This window comes from Ranitomeya imitator, chromosome 3 (genome assembly GCF_032444005.1).
Source record: "Ranitomeya imitator isolate aRanImi1 chromosome 3, aRanImi1.pri, whole genome shotgun sequence".
Lineage (NCBI taxonomy): Eukaryota > Metazoa > Chordata > Amphibia > Anura > Dendrobatidae > Ranitomeya > Ranitomeya imitator.
Genome location: NC_091284.1, coordinates 103,425,466 through 103,448,990, shown reverse-complemented (window position 1 = coordinate 103,448,990; position 23,525 = coordinate 103,425,466). Strand labels below are relative to the sequence as shown.

General features: G+C 43.1%; 1 protein-coding gene across 1 annotated transcript in view; it reads right to left on the bottom strand.

Moving 5' to 3' along the window:
• Positions 1–23,525, bottom strand: part of HIP1 (huntingtin interacting protein 1) — a 174,755-nt gene that overhangs the window by 19,762 nt on the left and 131,468 nt on the right. Inside the window, exons 15-23 of the mRNA XM_069761248.1 lie at positions 19,897–19,985; positions 17,391–17,507; positions 14,560–14,661; positions 14,017–14,149; positions 13,846–13,932; positions 12,192–12,281; positions 10,691–10,827; positions 9,043–9,153; positions 596–654 (exon numbers count right to left, since the gene is read on the bottom strand). Coding sequence (XP_069617349.1) covers positions 596–654; positions 9,043–9,153; positions 10,691–10,827; positions 12,192–12,281; positions 13,846–13,932; positions 14,017–14,149; positions 14,560–14,661; positions 17,391–17,507; positions 19,897–19,985 — 925 coding nt within the window. The remainder of the gene's footprint in view (positions 1–595; positions 655–9,042; positions 9,154–10,690; positions 10,828–12,191; positions 12,282–13,845; positions 13,933–14,016; positions 14,150–14,559; positions 14,662–17,390; positions 17,508–19,896; positions 19,986–23,525) is intronic.

The following is a 23,525-nucleotide window of genomic DNA, read 5'->3' as shown; positions in this document are numbered from 1 at the left end:
ACTTGTATTTAATATGATACGTGGCATTTCCCCTGAGCTTATAATCGGCCACTGACTGTTAATTGCAGTTTACTTGTAAATGGAATTTTAGAGTTGTCTCATAAAGGTGAAACATATTTTATGGCCGTTTTATTTGTGTGCAAATCCTGCAATCCGACTGCTGTGTGTTTTGAGGCTGGCTTCATTGTCTAACAATTGCTTGGTATTAAGGCCTCTATACACTTTAGACTAATGTCTCCTGAACCTGCTGATATCACTGGATTCGGCCGACTAATGTGTATGGAGGCCTCGGATGACTGATTGTCAGGGTAAATGTCCTTCAAGGGTGTTTAATTGCTGACTGCAGATCGCTTTCTTTTCCCTGGGATCAGAAGTCGACAGAAATGTCTGGCAACGGTTCTTTCATAGACAACTGAAGCGCTCCATCACCAAATGAGTGCGTCAGTGAATGGGAATGCCGGCCAAGATGGCTGCCGTCAAAGGATTGGCCAAACCTTTGTACAGCCATCTAATGTGTATGGTCGGTTGTAGTAACTCTGCCTCATTGTCTTTGCCAGGAATGCTGGAGCAGTGCGCACATTACTGATTCACTTACTGTTCATTCACTTGTAATTTTAGTCCAGTATCGTCTGTGCGAGATTTTTTTAGCATTTCCTGGAAAAAAAAAAAGGTTTATGAGATCACCACAATCTGATCTTTCTGAAAGATTACCTGCTTGAGATGTCAATATTAGCTAAATTTCAGGTGTAGCGGAACTTTTTCTGCCATTGTACAAGTCATGATAACTATAATTTTCCATAGGACGACGGGTAAACCTCCTGTATAACATCTCATGGTATGAATCAGCAGTGACATAAAGGCCCCGAGGGAGCCGCGCAGGAATTATAACCTATGTTAAAAAAAGATGCTCAATTAAAATCTTCCTGACCTCCCAAATCTAAGAAGCATCATTGTCAGAAGCTTCCTGTCCTCTCCAACAGCTACAGAAATGTTTCACTGCAACCAGAAAAATGTGTAATGTCCATTAATAAAAGAGGGTAAAAGGTTGGGCACCCCTGGTCAAAATTACTGTTACTGTGCACAGTTAAGCAAATTGAAGATGAAATGATCTCTAAAAGGCCTAAAGTTAAAGTTGACACATTTTCTTTGTATTTTAGGCAAAAAAATCTATTGTCATCTATTACGTTTTAGAAATGACGAAAAGGAAAATGGGCTGATGTAAAAGTTTGGGCACCCTTGAGATTTGTGTGCTCAGGTTTCAGATCCTTGATTAGCCTTTTAGAGTGATGGTTTGTTCACTATAATCGTTAGGGAAGGCCACGTGATGCAAATTTCTCAGCTTCATAAAAACCCAGCCTCCTCTAACCTTGTGACAAAAAAACAGCAGCCATAGGTTCATCTAATCAGCTGCCTAGCACTCTGAAAATGAAAATGGTAGAAATCCACAAAGCAGGAGAAGGCTATAAGAAGATAGAAAAATAATTTCAATTTACCCTTTCCTCAGTTCAAAATATAATTAAGAAATGGAAGTTACCAGGAACAGTGGAGGTCAAGATAAGGTATGGAAGACCAAGCAAAATTTCAGTGAGAGCTGTTTGTAGTATTGCTAGGGAGACAAATCAGACCCCCTGCTTGACTGCAAAAGAAGTTCAGAAACATTTAGCTGACTCTGGCGTTGTGGTACATTGTTCTACTGTTTAGAGACACCTGCACAAATATGGTCTTCAAGGAAAAGTCATCAGAAGAAAACCTCCTGCGTCCTCACCATAAGGCCTCTTTCAGACGTCAGAGTCTCCGGTACGTGTAGTGACAGTTTTCTCACGTACCGGAGACACTGACACACGTAGACCCATTCAAAAGAATGGGTCTATGCGCATGTCTCCGTGTTTTCACGGACCGTGTGTCCGTGTTGAAAACACGGAGACATGTCCGTTTTTTGCCGGTAGCACGTACCGCAATACGTGCCGCACACGTGCACACGGAGAACAGTGTGCACTCTCCTCCGTGTGCACGTACCGCCCGCAGGAGACACAGCGCTACAGTTAAGCGCTGTCCCCCCCATGTGCGGTGCTGAATCCAGAATTCATCCCTTCTTCCCAGCAGCATTTGCTGGAAAGAAGGAATGAATCATCTTTTTTTTTTTCTTTCACCTTAAAAATAAATTTTATGCGCCCCTCCCGCCTCCCATCCCCTGTGCGCCCCCGGCTGGCCAGGAAATACTCACCCAGCTCCAGTGATGTCTCCTCAGCGGCTGCAGCCTGTGCTGTGTGAGCGGTCACGTGGTCCCGCTCATTACAGTGGGGGAATATGTGCATATTCCTCACTGTAATTAGCGGTCCCACGTGACCATTCACACAGGAGAAGCTGCCAGCGCTGAGAGGAGAGAGGAGACATCGCGGGAGCTAGGTGAGTATTTCTATGCAAGGGGCTGGGCGGCACACGGGGGATGGGAGGGGGGAGTCACAAGAAAACTTTATTTTTTTTTTTTTTGATTTAAATAGATTTTTATTGAGAATAAACATGAACATTACATTTTATGCATTTTCCAATATATTACAAAGTTTCTTCATTTTCCAAACCCCCAACAATCCCAACTAACCCCAAACCTCCCCCTTCCATGACAGCTCCTTCCCAATTATATTTTATTACCAGTATTGATGGCCCTTTGAGCCGCTTGACTCACTTATGACCGCTTATTCCTCTAGCAATCTCCTCCCTTCAAAGGCCCTCATCCTCCCATTTCCCATACCTACTCATCCCAGCTCGAGCCACGGAGACCACATTTTGTCAAACATTTCTGTTTTCCCACGTCTTTTGTAGACCCTCTTTTCCAGATTGAGACCATGTTTAACATATTTCAGGAATTCACCCCTTGTAGGCGGCTCCTCCTTAATCCAATTCCTTGCTATCACCTTCCTAGCCATATATAATAGCCTAGCTATTGCTATCTTCCAGGTGTTATCCACTCTAATTTCCTCCACATATCCCAGTAGGCACACCATCGGATCTCTCGGCACTCTGCATTTATACGCCCTTTCCACACGGCTCAGTACCACCAGCCAAAAAGCAACCAGTCTTGGACATGTCCACATCATGTTGTATATTCCTGCATTCTCAGTCCTACATCTCGGGCATTCAGAGTCAGCACGCAACCCCGCTCTGCACAACACTTCCGGTGATTTATAGACTCTGTGCAAGATGTACAGCTGCGATAGTCTATACGGCTCACTTAGTGACACTCGTGGAACCCACTCCAACACCGACTCCCAGGTTTCATTCTCCATTGGGCCTAAATCTCTTTCCCACTTAGCTCTCGCTTTTAGAGGGAAATCCAGCAAATATGCATGTAGAAGGTCCTTATAAAGGGTGGTAATGACTCCCCTTGTGGATCCTTCCCCACATACGTATTCCAGAACTATGTCCTCTTGGATCTCAATACCATCGCCCTTGTTTTGAGCTCTAAAAGCATGCTTCATCTGGGCATATTGATACTTCCCAGTCGGTCTCAGTCCAAACTCCCCCTGCAGCTGCGAAAAGGACTTTAACACTCGTTGTTGAATTATCTGAGCAACAAAATGGATTCCTTTAGCCTGCCACTCTGTCAGCACTCCCAGAGCCGCAAACTCTACCAAATTATTATTAAGCCATATCGGTGTAAATTTAGTCAGTCCCGTAACCCCCCGAATCTGTCGCAGTCTGGTCCATAGTTTACGTATCAAAAACATAGTTGGATACATTTTCCCCAATACGCCCAAGGAGCCATCTTCCAGACACTGCACCACCGGTCGTCGGTTTGTCACCCCCTCCATCAAGTGTTGTACCGCACTGGAGGACGCCTCCCGCGCCCAGCCCTTCAAATGCTTACTTTGGGCTGCAAGAAAATATAACTCAGGGTTAGGCAAAGCCAAACCCCCATCTTCCTTGGGTCGCTGAAGCGTCTCCAGGCGAATACGTGGGTACCGCCTCCCCCATATCAAGCTTCTAAAAAGAGCATTAATCTGCCGGAATTTCCCACGTGGAATCCAAACTGGCGCGTTATGGAGGACGTAGAGTATTTTGGGCATCAGAACCATTTTAATAAGATTAACCCTACCCACCACCGATAGGTGTAATTTGTTCCACGCATCTACTTTTGCCTTAAGCACACCCATGAGAGGAGTCAAATTCCTACACAAAAACTCCGTAACTGGCATCGAGATCCATATTCCCAGGTATTTAAAGAGGGATGCCACCTTAAGCCGCCCCTCTCCCAATGGCTCACTCCCACTCTCCTCCACCCCATCCACATCAAAGAGGACCGATTTATCCCAGTTTATCCTCAGTCCCGACAAGGCTCCAAATTTTCCAATGATCTCGATGGCCCCTTTCAAGGCGTCATCCGGGTCTGCCAGAAACAATAAAATGTCGTCCGCATATAGCGCAATCTTCTCCTCAACACTCCCATATCTGAACCCAGGGACCTCATCCGACTGTCGGATCTTGGCGGCCAGTGGCTCCACAGCTAGGGCAAACAGAAGGGGCGACAGTGGGCATCCCTGCCTCGTACCTCTGGCCAACTTTATAGGCTGAGAAAGTTCCCCATTCACTCTGATTCTAGCTGTCGGTAATGAATATAGCAATTGAATCCACGACACAAATTGCGGTCCAATACCCATACACTTCGGCACCCGCCAGAGATATCCCCACTCCACACTATCAAACGCCTTATGGGCATCCAAGGACGCAATAACCCTTCGGCCACAGTTGTCAGACTTCAGCTGCAGATTCATATACAGCCTCCGCAGATTGACCGCTGTAGACCTGTCAGGCATAAAGCCGGACTGATCCGGATGTACAAGGTTAGTAATGACACTGGACAAACGGGAAGCTAACACCCTAGCCAAGAGCTTGACATCGATGGTTAACAGAGAGATTGGGCGATATGACTCAGGTTTCCCCAGATCCTTATCCTCCTTCGGAATAACCACTATAATGGCTTCCCTCATAGATGCTGGGAGATACCCCTGGCATCCAGCCTCCTCCAGTACAAGCTTTAATCTGGGAATCAACACCTCCCCCAAGCTTTTATAGATTTCGGCTGGTAACCCATCGACTCCAGGTGCCTTCCCATTGGCCATAGACTTCAGCGCCCGACTCAGTTCCTCCTCAGTGATAGGGGCATCGAGGCTCACCCTATCCTCCTCACTCAATTTCGGGAGACCCAGACTCTCCAGGAAAGTCTCCGTATCTCCGACTGACTCATTGACCCTGGAGGAATATAAGTAAAAGTCCGCAAAGACCTTTATAATTTCAGGTGTTTCAGATATCCTGCTCCCCCCATCCGAAACCAACGAATGTACATATGAGGTACTACGCTGAGCAGAAGCTACCACCGATATCATGTGGCCCACTGTTTCTCCCTCCTGAAAATAAGTCACCTTTTGAAACTCCCGCTTCCTTTCAGCTTTTCCCAGCAGAATCTTCTCCATATGAGTTTGCGCTGTTCTCAACCTTTTCCCTGCCTCGGAAGTCCCCAACACTACCATCTCATCCTCTGCAGCCTTCAACTCCTCCACCGCCGCTCTCTCTGCCTCCCTCGTCTTCCGCTTACACCTACTAATGTCTCTAAATAGTAGCCCTCTCAGGTACGCTTTCATTGCATCCCAAACAGTTAGAGCATCTGTACAGAAAACTTTATTTTTAACAAAAAAAAAAAAAAGAAAAAATGATCTTTCATCTCTTCTCTCCTGCGGGGGAGAAGAGATGAATGCAGCTTCAGCACCGCACAGGGGGGACAGCGCTTAGTGTAGCGCTGTCTCCCCTGCACGGTCCGTGTGGTCCTCAGGCGGCACACGGGCGGCACACGGATGCCGCACGTGTGCCACACTGATGTGCTACGTGAGCACACGGACACAGATAATTCTGGTACCGATTTCTCCGGTACCGGAATTATTTGGACGTCTGAAAGAAGCCTAAAATTCAGCATTAGAAATATGGAAAAAAAAACATCTAAACCAGCCTGATACATTTTGTAAACAAGTCCTGTGGACTGATGAGGTTTAAATAGAACTCTTTGGCCACAATGATCAAAGGTGTCTGCAGAAAAAAGGGCACAGAATTTCAGGAAAAAAAAATCTCGCCAACCATTAAGCGTCAATCATGCTTTGTGATTGTGTTGTAGCCAATAAAACAGGGAACATTTCATGGGTAGAGGGAAGAATGGATTCAATGAAATGCATGCATAACATCATCTGTAAAAAAAAGATGGCTTCTACAAGTGGATAATGATCCAAAACACGTGAAAAAATCCAAAGACTACCTCAAAAGGTGCAAGCTGAAGGTTTTACAAAGTACCTCAAAATAGCAGAGCATGCAAGACGACCCAGGAATCTCACAGAACTGGAAGAATTTCCCACGGAAGAATGGATGAAAATCTCCCAAAGAAGAATTTAAAGACTCTTGGCTACAACGTTTACAAGATGTGACACTTGCAAAAGGTGGTGTTACCAGGTACTAAACATGCAGGGTGCCCAAACATTTGCATGGGCCCATTTTCATTTTTATAATTTTTAAGGTGTAAAAAAAATTTCAATATACCATATATGTTGTTTTTTTCCTAAAATACAAAGGAAATGTGTCATCTTTATCTTTATCCTTTTTAGAGATCACTTCATCTTCAACTTGCTTAACTGTTCACAATAACAGTACTTTTGGTCAGGGGTGCCCAAACTTTTACATACCACTGTATATGTGTGGTGCATATACAGTATACAGTGGGGCAAAAAAGTATTTAGTCAGTCAGCAATAGTGCAAGTTCCACCACTTAAAAAGATGAGAGGCGTCTGTAATTTACATCATAGGTAGACCTCAACTATGGGAGACAAACTGAGAAAAAAAAATCCAGAAAATCACATTGTCTGTTTTTTTAACATTTTATTTGCATATTATGGTGGAAAATAAGTATTTGGTCAGAAACAAAATTTCATCTCAATACTTTCTAATATATCCTTTGTGGGCAATGACAGAGGTCAAACGTTTTCTGTAAGTCTTCACAAGGTTGCCACACACTGTTGTTGGTATGTTGGCCCATTCCTCCATGCAGATCTCCTCTAGAGCAGTGATGTTTTTGGCTTTTCGCTTGGCAACACGGACTTTCAACTCCCTCCAAAGGTTTTCTATAGGGTTGAGATCTGGAGACTGGCTAGGCCACTCCAGGACCTTGAAATGCTTCTTACGAAGCTACTCCTTCGTTGCCCTGGCGGTGTGCTTTGGATCATTGTCATGTTGAAAGACCCAGCCACGTTTCATCTTCAATGCCCTTGCTGATGGAAGGAGGTTTGCACTCAAAATCTCACGATACATGGCCCCATTCATTCTTTCATATACCCGGATCAGTCGTCCTGGCCCCTTTGCAGAGAAACAGCCCCAAAGCATGATGTTTCCACCACCATGCTTTACACTAGGTATGGTGTTTGATGGATGCAACTCAGTATTCTTTTTCCTCCAAACACGACAAGTTGTGTTTCTACCAAACAGTTCCAGTTTGGTTTCATCAGACCATAGGACATTCTCCCAAAACTCCTCTGGATCATCCAAATGCTCTCTAGCAAACTTCAGACGGGCCCGGACATGTACTGGCTTAAGCAGTGGGACACGTCTGGCACTGCAGGATCAGAGTCCATGGTGGCGTAGTGTGTTACTTATGGTAGGCCTTGTTACATTGGTCCCAGCTCTCTGCAGTTCATTCACTAGGTCCCCCCGCGTGGTTCTGGGATTTTTGCTCACCGTTCTTGTGATCATTCTGACCCCACGGGGTGGGATTTTGCATGGAGCCCCAGATCGAGGGAGATTATCAGTGGTTTTGTATCTCTTCCATTTTCTAATTATTGCTCCCACTGTTGATTTCTTCACTCCAAGCTGGTTGGCTATTGCAAATTCAGTCTTCCCAGTCTGGTGCAGGGCTACAATTTTGTTTCTGGTGTCCTTTGACAGCTCTTTGGTCTTCACCATAGTGGAGTTTGGAGTCGGACTGTTTGAGGGTGTGCACAGGTGTCTTTTTATACTGATAACAAGTTTAAACAGGTGCCATTACTACAGGTAATGAGTGGAGGAAAGAGGAGACTCTTAAAGAAGAAGTTACAGGTCTGTGAGAGCCAGAAATCTTGATTGTTTGTTTCTGACCAAATACTTATTTTCCACCATAATATGCAAATAAAATGATAAAAAAACAGACAATGTGATTTTCTGGATTTTTTTTTCACAGTTTGTCTCCCATAGTTGAGGTCTACCTATGATGTAAATTACAGACGCCTCTCATCTTTTTAAGTGGTGGAACTTGCACTATTGCTGACTGAATAAATACTTTTTTGCCCCACTGTATAATAATACAAAAATATTTTATGTGCACATAAGCCCTGGACCTGGTGTAGAAGTGACCCTCGGTAAATATTGCAATTAGAAAGGGAAAAAGGAAAAAACGAGATTACGGATAGTGGTGATAATAAGTTATTTATTGTTTATTACACAAACATGCAGTGGTAATGCAACAATGCCAAAAAGGAGAATCAAACCAGACTGATGATAAACTATGGGTGTGTAAATATATATATATTATATATCATAATACACAGCTGTAGTTAGAACCATAGTAATAGAAAATGATATTTAATAAATGGATGGTGCAGCTGGCAATGACATGCGCCCACTAGTGATTAGCGATTGTGCTCGGATAAGGTGTTATCCGCATGCTCGGGTGATAACAGAGTGTCTTCTTGAATAATATGTTCACGTCCCCGTGGCTGCATGTCTCGCGGTTGTTCGACAGCCACAACACATGCGGTGAAGTCGGCATGGCCAGCCATGTTAATAGCTGTGAGCCAGATTTATGACTTTTTAGAAGGACCGCAAAAAGGGATGCAATTCTCACTACAGTAGCGGGCGATGATTATTATTATTGAAACATAGTGCGACACGTTGATAAATTTTGCACAAATAATGACAAAATTTCCACATATGAGAAATCTCCTCATCTGTGTTCATTCTTTGCAGCTTCTGCTTTCTTACCTCAATTCTAGAAGCAGCTGTTTCAACGGCAGCGGCGGTGGCTGCCATTTCCTTCTCCACCAGGTCTCCCAGTTCCTCCTCTTTAATATCCAGTGATGGGGGCCGCAGCTCCTGAACAACAACAGTTAGATAACGTTACTTGACCACGATATTCCATACAAATTAGAATCCCTCCCCATATACCGGAGCATCTCGCTCTAAACTGAAGTTCTTGGCCAGGGCCGCACGATGACAGCAATTCTCAGGCAAGTTGTTTGCCAAACACATCTGGGCAACTGGTCTACAACCTGATGTCATGCGACTATTTTTAAGTTGCGCTTGACTGTAAAAACAACAGCTAAATTGCAGACAGGTCACATGTGAGCCGCAAGACCTACGTGATTTACACTGAAGTCTATGGGGGCAAAGTTGAGCACAACTTGATGTAAAAAATTCAACAGGAATGGTCAGACTAGGGTTGAGGTCTGTTGGTCTTAAGCCCCCCATACACAACAGACTAATGCCGGATAAACCTGCCCGTATCAATGAGTTCGGACGACAATCTAATGTGCATTGGGTCCTTCACCAGATTGTCGGGGGAGTTGAGGATGAAGCATGTCCGATTTCAGACTGCAGATCCTTTTTTTCTCTCTGGGATAAGCCACCTGCCGAGATGTCTGACGGCGGCTCTCTTATACAGAAGGCAGGAATGCTCGGCCAAACGAGCGCCCCTGTGTATGAGACAGCTGGCGGAGATAGCAATGGGCCAAACCATCGATCTGCCGACAGCCATCTCTTGTGTAAGGCCGGCTTTACAGGGGTTCTCAAGGCATCTGCTGTTGATGACCTATCCTTAAGATGGTTCATCCATATCAGATTGGTTGGGTTTGACATTCAGTACCCCCATCCATCAGATGTTACTGCTACATTAACAGTCAGTAAACATTGAAATCAGTCCACTGAACCCGGCAGCGGCTGCTACATATTAAGTGGAGCTCCGCCGTCGTGCTGCTCCAGTCAATGCTTACATCCGGCCTCTGCTGGAGCTGAGAGCATCTAATAAATGGAGGTGCCAGGTGTCGGACCCCGTTGATCTGATATCAATGACCTATTTTAATGATAAGACATCAATATCAATTGCCTGGAGAACCCCTTTTAACAGAAAGGTCAATGAGGTCCCTATAACTACGTCGCTTTGCCATGAATATGGAGATCTCTTCTTCTTCGTCACTGCATCCTCTTGACATTTGCTGATTAGCACTGAAATTCTAAATTGTTCCTATTCCCATACACTCAACAAGGCTAGCGGGGCCAAGAAATTATGGAAATGTCACTATTAACACAAAATATAATTGCAGCCGGGACCTCGAGTTCTTGGCACACAAACTCTGACCAAAGTAGGTCACGTCACCAGAGGGTCTGTGTGTAATCAGACCTGATGACTAGCGACTGTGCAGACATTACGCTTAATCAATCTTTCGTATCTCCCTGGGATCGGATCTATAATTAATGCTGTACGTACAGTTACATAAACAGCTGGGGTATTTCGTTCTAATAGGAAATATTACTGAAACGTACTATTTCCTATAAACTGTAAATATGACGGCTGACGCTCAGTAGACGATCAGACGCTTAGTAGATGACCAGACGCATCGGCTCGTTAGTTTACCTGAGCAATGTCGGCGATGCGCCTTAGTACGGCCGTGATCTGGCTGCAGTCGGCTCCGCTCTGCGCGGCTTTGCTTTTCAGGATGGACAGATAGTTTAGAGCTTCGGTGCCACATGTACGACAGCTATCACAGAGCTCTGAGAAGAAGAACATTACACAATACAAGGATACTGGGGGGTAATGACTGTGTGAAGTTAAAGGGGCTGTCTGGTTAAAACAAGTTTTCACGTATTCAAAACAATAGGTGAGAACTTATAGGACTGCTGGGACATGCACCAATCTGCAGATCAGACAACTGTAATCTCCGTTAGGATGGAGCAGACCGTCACTCCATTCATTGCCTATGGGGCTGCTAGTGCTGCATTTTCCACCAGCCCCATAGAGAATTAATGGATGGTTGTGGGACATCCGACTTGTTGTGCGATTTTGTAACAGGGATAAAAGTTCCCCATGAGGGATAAAATCTCCTAGATCTGCCGATCAGTGTGGGTCCCATCAGTAGGACACCCTCCAGTTAGCAAGTTGTCCTATGGATAAGTAACTGGATCATCATTTTAATAATCATGGGCCTATATTCTGTAACGACTGGGGATATAATCTAATGGTTATGATGATAAAGATATTAATATCCACCAGATCTACAATATACATATAGGCAGTGAGCATGAAAGAGATACTACAGCCGACATAGAAAATGGTATTATATGGTTGTGGCACTGTAGACCCCCATGGGGCGCAGCCTGCCAGTTTCTTTATACATAAACCGCCAATTTCACAATTCACAATGAAAAAGCTGGAGCCAGTGGTCTATCTGCTGGAAATCTGCAATGTCCAAAGTGGAAGTGGTAGAAGGCCAGCTCTGAAATCCATAGGTGCTCAAAAGAGCTGTGGATGGGATAAAGGGGCTATGGGAAAAAAGGGGGCTATGTACCATGTGGCCAATGCTCAGAGCGCCTCATCTGTATAGGAACATTAAAGATCTGCAAGTTTTAGAGAAAACAGTTTTTCTCTGTTGTGCAAGGTAACCAAGTAGGACCTGGGCCGTTCCGGATACGGATTTCAGCGCCGACATGTCTCTTTTAAAGTGTTTGTCTTTTTGTGTCGAAACTTTCCTAATCACTGGGGGAATACTGGCTGGTGCGACTCACTTCCATCAGACTGTATCAATGGGGGTATCTACTGCTGCATTTACTTCTCCAGGTAGAAGTAATATTACAAGGCGTTCGTTACAGACAATCATATGAGACAAGGTTACCAAAGTCCGAAAAAGGAAAAAAAAGCAACAGCAACTTAGTCCGAAAATCCATAATGGTAAACGGAGGAGAGGGATCAGGTAGATAATGCAAAGTATCTTCCCAGCTACAGAGGTTGTCATGTGTGTGTAGGATTCAGAAAATCGGGCTTGGACACACAGTTTTAATTTTAATCTAAAATATGAACCAATGTTAGATTTTTGGAGAAATGTGTGGAGTACATCAGATGAAAGTCGGCATTTACTCACTGTCAGACGTCCTCGTCTGGGCTCCTTGCATGATCACATCACTTATCCGGTGCGCAAACTGGACCAGGTTTGGCAACAGGGCATTTACATCTATGAAATTAATAGTACAAGGAGACAAATTTATAAAACATTGACGATAAATGAGAAGAGCACCAGTGATCAAAACGAGCAAAATCTCCACATGTTCATTCCAAATAGGAGGATCTGAAAAATGATGAACTTGTTAGAAGATGTTCTATACAGAACCATGATATAGTACATTAAAGTATACAGAACAGACATGATCACTAATGTTAACTGCTAGATGATGAGCACAGCTACTGGAAATTGTGAAGGAGTTACAAAACAAAAATATATCACAAACATGCACAACTATCTGATATACAGTCACTAAGCTTTAATAATATAAAACTGGAAAGTCAATACTGATTGTATACAGAGCAAGCAAATATGGGAAGAAGATCGAAAGCTGAAGGCGATATATATATATATATATATATATATATATATATATATATATACACACATATATATATTTAGTGCAATCAATTTCTTGTAAATTCTCCCAATGTAATAAATCCCTGGTGCTAACAGGTTAATAGGCTTCCCACAAAGCCTTATATAGTTGGGGTATCTGTATGTGGACAATACTGCCACCTTGTGGCTGAAATCCAATTACTGAGTATTTGAATAGATAGAAGACATTTTTAAGGCCCAATTAAAGATTTGCGATTTATTGAAGTCACTTCTCTTATTTTTTGTTTTGTAATATTTGCTGACATCTTTGCGTCAAATGTTTTTTAAAAAAATGTTGCGGTCCGACTCAGATGTAATCTCAGTACAGTCCGATGATTTCCGCGCACCCGTAGACTAGAATGGGTGAGTCTGGTCCGATTCATGCGACAAATCACAGCATGCCGAATTGGTATAAGAAACAAACTCAGATCTGCACGGCAGATAGCACTTGTCTGATTAATAAGGCGGTGTGAACAAGACCTAACCAGAACAGTCAGAGGACAAGGCAGGCGCTGACCCGCTCACTGCCATCATCTGTACTCCACATCTGTAGGGAAATAATCAGGGCTAAGGAAGACTCTTACATGCAACAGTTTTCACAAGAATGAAGAGCAATCCCCTAATAAAGTGCTCCATCACTGTGAAGGTATAACATGGCTACATGGAGTCCACTGTGATCACTTATCATTAGTGATGAGTGAACGTGCTGGGACAAGGTGTTATCTGAGCATGCTCGGGTGCTAATGGAGTGTCCTCAGCATGCTTGAAAAATATATGTAAGTCCTTGCGGCTGTTTGACAGACGCAACACATGCAAGGATTACCTAACAAACAGGCCATCCCTTAACGTGTTGTGGCTGTCTAACAGCCGCGAGACATGCATCCGCGGGGACTCGACATATTTTTCGAGCACTCGAGCATGCTCAGATAACACCTCATAAAACCAGCACGTTCGCTTGTCACTATTTCTCATGCTTAGTGTGCAAATCCTTCCAGTTCCCTCTGCCTTTTACAACTTTATCCTACAAATGTGCGTCTTCCCTCGTTCTCCTCCTGTCCAGTCTGACTACCATACATTTCCTCCACTTGCCTGCTACACTCTGTACAGCTTTTGGTCCTCTCCCATCTTTTCTTCTCACCTGAAGTGTCCGTCATGTGTCTCTTCCAAGCCTCGTCTAATTTCTCAGTGCTGTCTACTGCTGCCACCGTTCTGGAGATTAAAAAGTCTGAAAAATAATCTCGGATTAGTGGATTTCTAGAAGTCAGATCCTCACACGGTAATAAGACGTTTCTTGGGACCGTGCCCTCACCTGTAGAGACGCTGCCGCTGGTGTACAGAGGCTCATCTAGCTGCTGCAGCGCTTCTTGGATGATTCCTTCCACCTCCTGCATCAGTCGCTGTAGAAAACCCTCCTCAAGTTCTTTAAGTTGTGAGAGACAATCCTGAAAAGACATAAAAGCGAGTGCGATCAGCTCTGTAATAATGCACAGCTATGGACCGAGAAGATGAAAATGGAGACGTCGCTCCACTGGTCAGGAGGACTACAGTCTGAAGCACTGAGTAACGGTTCTCAGTCAATGGTTATTGATGCTCCTACAGGGAAAACACATCAACAACATTTCTCACTGTGGCCAAATAAGTCACCATCTAGTTTTTTTCGCAATGGTTGCGAGGCCGCTTGTAACCTTTATGTTGGAAAACACACAAGTTCAACTTTGGTTTGTTCATAAATCAGCTTGGAATATGATTGGGGATAATGGATGCAGGTCCTGCTGTCAGACGAGCTCACTTATGGATTCTCTGTTGACTCATGCTCAGGTAATGATAGAGACGGCTGCTGCTCTGCTCTCACCTCTTTACAGGTTTCTATGCTGCTCTGAAGGAGCTGAACGTCCTGTTTGCTGCTCTCTAGCGCCCCCTGTAGCTCATCCATCTGATGCATCTGCTCCTGTGCCTAAAAATGGAGGAAAAAAAATTAAAAATTAAAATGCACAGCAATTTACAGTGTAATGCAGGTAAATAGAGTTTTCAAAATCCCATTTGAATGTTGCAGAAAAAAATACAAAAAGAAAGCGTTTTTAGGATTTCATATCCACAGCGTGCTCATTGTGTATTTCGCCTTATTCAAATGAGTAACGTGTGAACATGGCCTGAAGCTTCCCTCCGTATTTACACGGCATATTCACTCCTCTAATGTGACAGGAGCACAGTTCTCATATTCTGCAGGATTATCCTGAACGTGTCTGCAAGTAACTAACACTAGTGTTCAATCATAAAGGAGTTATGTCATCACAGGCAACTTCCTTTACAATGCAGGTGTCAGGGCGATCATCTGATCAGCGCCCACTGCAGGGGAAATGGAGTATTACGTGTACACAGTGCTCCAAATTATCATGAAAATTGGATTTAAGTGTCATAAACATTTAATTGTTTTGTTTTTCAAATGAACTCATGGATGGTATTGTGTCTCAGGGCTCAATGGATCACTGAAATCAATTTTAAACACATGCGATAATTAGTTTTCCAGGTGATTCTAATTAAAGGAAAACTACTTACAAATGATGTTCCACATTATTAAGCAGGCCACAGGTTTCAAGCAATATGGGAAATAAAAAGGATCTCTCTGCTGCCGAAAAGCGTTAAATAGTGCAATGCCTTGGACAAGGTATGAAAATATAAGATATTTCACGAAAACTTAAGAGTGATCATCATACTGTGAAGAGATTTGTGACTGAAACAGAGCACAGACAGAGTTCATGCAGATAAAGGCATAATGAGGAAGGTTTCTGCCAGACAAATTCATTGGGTTAAGAGAGCAGCTGCCAAAATACCATTACAAAGCAGGAAATAAATATTTGAAGCTGCTGGTGCCTCTGGAGTACCTCGAACCTCAAGGAGTAGGATCCTTCAAAGGCTTGCGGTGGTGCATAAACCTACTATTCGGCCACCCCTAAACAGTGTTCACAAGCAGATTCAGTTGCAGTGGGCCCAGACATACACGAAGACTAATTTCCAAACAGTCCTATTTACTGATGAGTGTCAAGCAACCCTGGATAGTCCCGATGGATGGAGTAGTGGATGGTTGGTGGATGGCAACCATGTTGTCCCAACAAGGCTGCAATTTCAGCAAGGAGATGGAGGAGTCATGTTTTGGGCCGGAATCATGGGGAAACAGCTGGTGGGGCCCTTTAAGGTTCCTGAAGGCGTGAAAATGACATCTGCAAAGTATATAGAGTTTCTGACTGACAACTTTTTTCCATGGTCTAAAAAGCAGAAATGTGCCTTCAGGAGCAAAATCATCTTCATGCTGACAATGCCCCATCTCATGCTGCAAAGAAACCTCTCAGTCATTGGCTGCTATGGGCATAAAAGGAGATAAACTCATGGTGTGGCCACCATCTTCCCCTGACCTCAACCGTACAGAGAACCTTTGGAGTATCATCCAGCAAAAGATCTATGAGGGTGGGAGGCAGTTCACAACAAAACAGCAGCTCTGGGAGGCTATTCTGACTTCATGCAAAGAAATACAAGCAGAAAATCTCCAAAAACTCACAAGTTCAATGGATGCAAGAATCGTGAAATCAAAGAAGGGTCCTATGTTAACATGTAACTTGTCCTGTTAGGATGTTTTGGCGTTATAAATAGCTTTTTTGTTCAGTGAATGTAACATAGTAACATAGTTATTAAGGTTGAAGGAAGACTTTACATCCATCTAGTTCAACCCATAGCCTAACCTAACATGCCCTAACATGTTGATCCAGAGGAAGGCAAAAAAAACCCATGTGGCAAATAGTAAGCTCCACATTGGGTAAAAAAAATTCCTTCCCGACTCCACATACGGCAATCAGACTAGTTCCCTGGATCAACACCCTAACAAGGAATCTAGTGTATATACCCTGTAACATTATACTTTTCCAGAAAGGCATCCAGTCCCCTCTTAAATTTAAGTAATGAATCACTCATTACAACATCATACGGCAGAGAGTTCCATAGTCTCACTGCTCTTACAGTAAAGAATCCGCGTCTGTGATTATGATTAAACCTTCCTTTCCCCCAGATGTAGAGGATGCCCCCTTGTCCCTGTCTCAGGTCTATGATTAAAAAGATCATCAGAAAGGTCTTTGTACTGTCCCCTCATATATTTATACATTCAAATAAGATCACCCCTTAGCCTTCGTTTTTCCAGACTAATGTGACCTCCTAATGCTGCAAATTCCACAAATGAGCATTTTCAGTTCTTTAAAACAAATGTTTAGAAATTCTACTGTGCCTAATAATTTGGAACAGTGCATTTTGAGTTTTTATTAATTTTGGAGATTATACTGTTATCATTGGGAGGTTTCTTCAATAAAATTCGATGTATAATCTAACGGGTGATGACTTTTATTAGACTGACTGTCATTTGCACTGACCATTTAGGAAAATCCGAGAAAAATATCATTTGCATAATAATTTGGAACATGGTGTAGATCATCCAAGAAAATCAGCGGCCACGGCAGGTACATTTTTAGTATATACTAGTGATGGCTTAGGTTAATGGCAATATGTCATAATTCCGCCGGACTGGAGGTACATATACATATGGGACTCTTCTTTATGATGCACAAATGCCCTGATAGCACACAATGACCAAAAATGTGATTATAAAATAACTCCTTTAAGGGACGTTCTCATAGATATTACTTTTCTCTGTGTATGCTCGTTCACGCGTTGGTATGAATCTTCAAGCTCCTTTTTGGATCGCTCCACGTCCCCCAGAGCTTCCCGGGACACTGTCATCTGCTTTGTGACTTCAGCATTCTAACAAATAAAAAGAGCGAAAACTTAAGTTTCTACAGATATGTCATGACAAAAGGAAAACATTCACGAGAGGTGCCAGAGTGTGAGACCAAAGTAATTTATACTGATTCTCCTTATATCACACATAGAGGTCTCTATCCTCTCAGAGATTGGCCTTCTTGTGTTATCACCTAAGTTTGACCATATTATTACTTGCATCTAATCACTTACTTATATTCCACTGCGCTTTACAGATATCATCATCGCAGTCCCCATTGGGGCTCACAATCTAGATTCCCTATCAGTATGGTCTTTGGAGTGTGGGAGCAAACTGGTAATCCCTGAGGAAACCCACGCAAACACGGGGAGAACATACAAACTCCTGGCAGATGTCATCCTAGGTCAGATTTATACCCAGGACCCCAGCGCTGCAAGTCTGCAGTTATAAGCACTGAGCCATCGTGCTGCACATCACGTACATTTGTCTGGTCAAATGATCCAGATCGGCATTGTGCAGAATGGAAAATATTAGTGAAAAAAGCTGTGTAGAGGAGGTGCCAACTTTACTAATGCTAAGGATGTTGGGACTACAAAGCGTGATAAAGGCTTTTGGGCAAAATTTTTGATTTGAAGAAAATTAAATATACTTTCAGGAGTTAAGTGACATAAAAAAGAAGGAAAAGGGCCGGATGGAAAATAGAGAGGAAACATCTTGTTATAAGTGTGTCACGCATCTCTAGTAAAGACCCTAATAGTGTGCGCTGTGGATGGGGGGGGGGATATGAAGAGTTTCAGCAAGCGAGTTGGGGTGGGTAGGGGCCATCAACTGGATAAATGCTAAAAGAATTGGTCAGCAGGGACTCTGTATTGGGCCTCATTCACACACTAGTATTTTTGGTTAGTATTTCATCAGTATTTGTATGCCAAACCAGGAGTGTCTCCAAAAACACAGAACAGATGTAAATTTTTCAAATACAGTTTTTTTTCTCTGTCAGTTCCACTCCTGGCTTTGGCTTACAAACACTGATGCAAAAATACTGACGTGTGAATGAGGCCTGAATGTGTATTCCAAAAAACAAAGTTTGGGACAGATAAATGTTCCCCTTCCCTCTTGGCCAGCTTAGATAGTTTAGCTATTGTTTGATGCCAATTATCCTACGAGAAATAACTCCTTGAACTACTTTGAAATATTTTCAGGGGATCAGGATCAGTAATGTCCTGGAAAGATGAAGCCATTTAGAATGGTCATTTTCACTACCAAGATGCAGACCGGGAGATACAGCAGACAACCCACCTACACAGCCCCTATTATAGGGAACCTATCACATTATCCATGCTGCCTGAGCCATAGATAGCATGAATCAAAGACCGACCTCCTCATTACAAACATGTACGTATATTTAACTCTGAAACATGAGAAAGTTTAGAAAAATATAGTTGAAAAGTGGGAGTGTGGTGACAGGTTACTGAGACCTCTCCCGGCCTGCTCAGCTAGGTTGACAGGCCTCTCCTTATACACATACATAGGGAGACCTGTCAGTCTAGCTGAGCGGCCATTAAAAATTGCTGCGGTACTGCTTTTTTTTTTTTACTCCACCCCATTTGTATTTTTCCCACTTTTCAGTATATTATATATTAAAATTAATGGTATCATTCAAAACTACAACTCATCATGCAAAAAAAAAACAACTTTCATAAGGCTATGCCAACAAAAGAATTATGACTCATGGAAGACAATGAGAGAAAAACGCAAAAAATATGAAAACAAAAAAAGAAAAATGGCAGTTTTCCTGGAGTATTTATCCCAAAATTTTGAATGTACTTATCTTTTCAAAACAAAATTCAGGATTGTACATTGAACTTAAGGGAGTTTCTAGTTTTAACATATTAATGGTTTATCTTTGGGATAATTATTGTTTAATATCTAATCACTGGGGGTCAAACGTTCTGCACCCCCATTTGATCATTTGTTCAAAAGGCCATGGCACTCAACGATCATTGCAGTCTCTTATGCCATTTTTACTGCATGCTGTACACTTACAAAAGAGTCATATGGCCATATAACTTGGACAAGGATCACAATGGAATAGGATTGGCCAACGTCTCTCTGAACTGACGGCCCACCCGTACATTGCGTTGCAATCCTCGTCCGAGTTATACAGCTGTGACTCTTCTCTTTGTGACTATGACGGATACTGCAGAGATATCCTATTCATATCAATGGAGATCAGGAGAAGAAATGTCTCCCAACTGAAAAATCCAAACCATGTATCTGAATGGGGATGTCTCTCCAGCAGGAGAAACTCTGGGACATCACCTGTCCTTCCTTTCTCCAGGAGATAAGCAAAATCAGAGATGACCAGCAGGCATTCATTACTCCTTCCTTCTTAAAAAAATAAGAATCAAGCACCTTTCTCAAAAGATCTGCATGGCTCTGAACCAGCTCTGCGTATTTCTCCTTCAGCTTGGTATATCGCTGCTCATTTGCTATGGATTTTCCTGAAACAGAAAAAGGAATTTATATGATCTTCACATTAGCAGCCCCCAAACTATTAGCTCATTAAAGACATAAGCAGTGCTGGCGCGACTAATAACCGCTGCCTACACCAGTGATAGCGAACCTTGACCGAGTGCTCAAACTGCAACCCAAAAACCCACTTACAGTTAGGGCCAGAAATATTTGGACAGTGACACAAGTTTTGTTATTTTAGCTGTTTACAAAAACATGTTCAGAAATACAATTATATATATAATATGGGCTGAAAGTGCACACTCCCAGCTGCAATATGATAGTTTCCACATCCAAATCGGAGAAAGGGTTTAGGAATCATAGCTCTGTAATGCATAGCGTCCTCTTTTTCAAGAGACCAAAAGTAATTGGACAATGGACTCTAAGGGCTGCAATTAACTCTGAAGGCGTCTCCCTCGTTAACCTGTAATCAATGAAATAGTTAAAAGGTCAGGGGTGGATTCCAGGTGTGTGGTTTTGCATTTGGAAGCTGTTGCTGTGAGCAGACAACATGCGATCAAAGGAACTCTCAATTGAGGTGAAGAAGAACATCCTGAGGCTGAAAAAAAAGAAAAAATCCATCAGAGAGATCGCAGACATGCTTGGAGTAGCAAAATCAACAGTTGGGTACATTCTGAGAAAAAAGGAATTGACTGGTGAGCTTGGGAACTCAAAAAGGCCTGGGCGTCCACGGATGACAACAGTGGTGGATGATCGCCGCATACTTAATTTGGTGAAGAAGAACCCGTTCACAACATCAACTGAAGTCCAGAACACTCTCAGTGAAGTAGGTGTATCTGTCTCTAAGTCAACAGTAAAGAGAAGACTCCATGACAGTAAATACAAAGGGTTCACATCTAGATGCAAACCATTCATCAATACCAAAAATAGACAGGCCAGAGTTAAATTTGCAGAAAAACACCTCAAGAAGCCAGCTCAGTTCTGGAAAAGTATTCTATGGACAGATGAGACAAAGATCAACCTGTACCAGAATGATGGGAAGAAAAAAGTTTGGAGAAGAAAGGGAACGGCACATGATCCAAGGCACACCACATCCTCTGTAAAACATGGTGGAGGCAACGTGATGGCATGGGCATGCATGGCTTTCAATGGCACTGGGTCACTTGTGTTTATTGATGACATAAGAGCAGACAAGAGTAGCCGGATGAATTCTGAAGTGTACCGGGATATACTTTCAGCCCAGATTCAGCCAAATGCTGCAAAGTTGATTGGACGGCGCTTCATAGTACAGATGGACAATGACCCCAAGCATACAGCCAAAGCTACCCAGGAGTTCATGAGTGCCAAAAAGTGGAACATTCTGCAATGGCCAAGTCAATCTCCAGATCTAAACCCAATTGAGCATGCATTTCACTTGCTCAAATCCAGACTTAAGACGGAAAGACCCACAAACAAGCAAGACCTGAAGGCTGCGGCTGTAAAGGCCTGGCAAAGCATTAAGAAGGAGGAAACCCAGCGTTTGGTGATGTCCATGGGTTCCAGACTTAAGGCAGTGATTGCCTCCAAAGGATTTGCAACAAAATATTGAAAATAAAAATATTTTGTTTGGGTTATGTTTATTTGTCCAATTACTTTTGACCTCCTAAAATGTGGAGTGTTTGTAAAGAAATGTGTACAATTCCTACATTTTCTATCAGATATTTTTGTTCAACCCTTCAAATTAAACGTTACAATCTGCACTTGAATTCTGTTGTAGAGGTTTCATTTCAAATCCAATGTGGTGGCATGCAGAGCCCAACTCGCGAAAATTGTGTCTCTGTCCAAATATTTCTGGCCCTAACTGTATTTATCGTAAAGTGCCAACACGGCAATTTAACCTGAATAATGAGGCTTTAGTTTACAAAAAAACCTCATACAGAGTATATGCTCCTCATCCTGGTATATGTTACCCTATTGTTGTATGTTTCCTCCTCCTCCTTGTATATGCTCCCCAATCAATTTATATGCCCCCATCCTAGTATATGCTCCTCCATCCATGTATAGGCCTTCATCCTAGTACATGCATATGTTCCCCATCCATGTATATACCCCTAACCTAGTACATGCTCCCCATCCATGTATATACCCCTAACCTAGTACATGCTCCCCATCCATGTATATACCCCTAACCTAGTACATGCTCCCCATCCATGTATATACCCCTAACCTAGTACATGCTCCCCATCCATGTATATACCCCTAACCTAGTACATGCTCCCCATCCATGTACATACCCCTAACCTAGTACATGCATATGTTCCCCATCCATGTATATATCCCTAACCTAGTGCATGCTCCCCATCCATGTATATACCCCTAACCTAGTTCATGCTCCCCTATCCATGTATATGCCTCCATCCTAGTACATGCTCCTCTATTCAATGTATATGTACCCATCCTAGTATATGTTCTCCTTCCTTGTATGTACCTCCCCTCCTTGTATATGCTTCCCCAATCCATATATATGTCTCCATCCTAGTATATGCTCGCCCATCCATGTACATACCGCCATCCTAGTATATGCCCCCCATTTTTGTATATGCCCCATCAATCCAAGTAATGGACCTCATATCCTTGTATATGCTCCCACAATTCATATATATGCCCCATCCTTATATATAGGCACCCCCATCACTACTCATCTTCCTTCCTCTCCCCCGCCGTGTCTTCTGAAGCTTGCAGATGACTTCAGTGTCCAAGCGACAGGGGCGCATGAAGTCACTGACAGACACCCAGTCGCGTGTACGCCGACGTCAGCTGCTGGCCTCTGAGTGGTCCGCAGCGTGAATTGCGGCAAGCTGCAATACACTTCAGCTGGATATGCATGCGTCCTCGGATGCACAGCTAGCTGAAGTAGGGGCTGGTGTCTGCTGGCTCCTCACCCGTCAGACCCGTTTCACAGATGCATAACAGTAATGGTGCGCGGGCCAGCAGGGAGGGCTCCGTGTGCCCCCTCAGGCACGTGTGCCATAGGTTCGCCACCACTGGCTTACACCCACATGGAGGTTTGTCTCTCAGCTATCATCAGTGTTATACCACATTAGATGCGTTTCTGGCTTGGTATTTATCTGAATTTCGGATCGGCATTTCCAAACTGAACCGCAGAACAAAGTTTAAAAGTCCTTTTCACAACTAAGCGAATGACATATGAAAAAAACAAGACAGTTCTTAAATGATTAAATGATGTCAATCAAAATTACAACTCATTATGCTAAACACAAGCCCTCATATGACTAGGTCAACAGAAAAATAAAAAGTCATGGCTCTTGAAAGGCAAAATTAAAAAAAAATAATAATACGGCATCAGAAAGAACTTAATACATGGGTTGGGAGCTTCTATCTCCATATACATTAAATGAGAACAGGGCCTGAGGAACATTTCATTTCCCTAGGAAAGCTAGGCGATAAACCCTGTGGACATTAAAGCAGGCCCACCGAATGCCATACAGAGCGACTGCAGACTTGTACCATAAAGCCAGACAAACCCTTTAAGGATGGGGTCAATAGGCCCAAATAGATTTTTACAATGC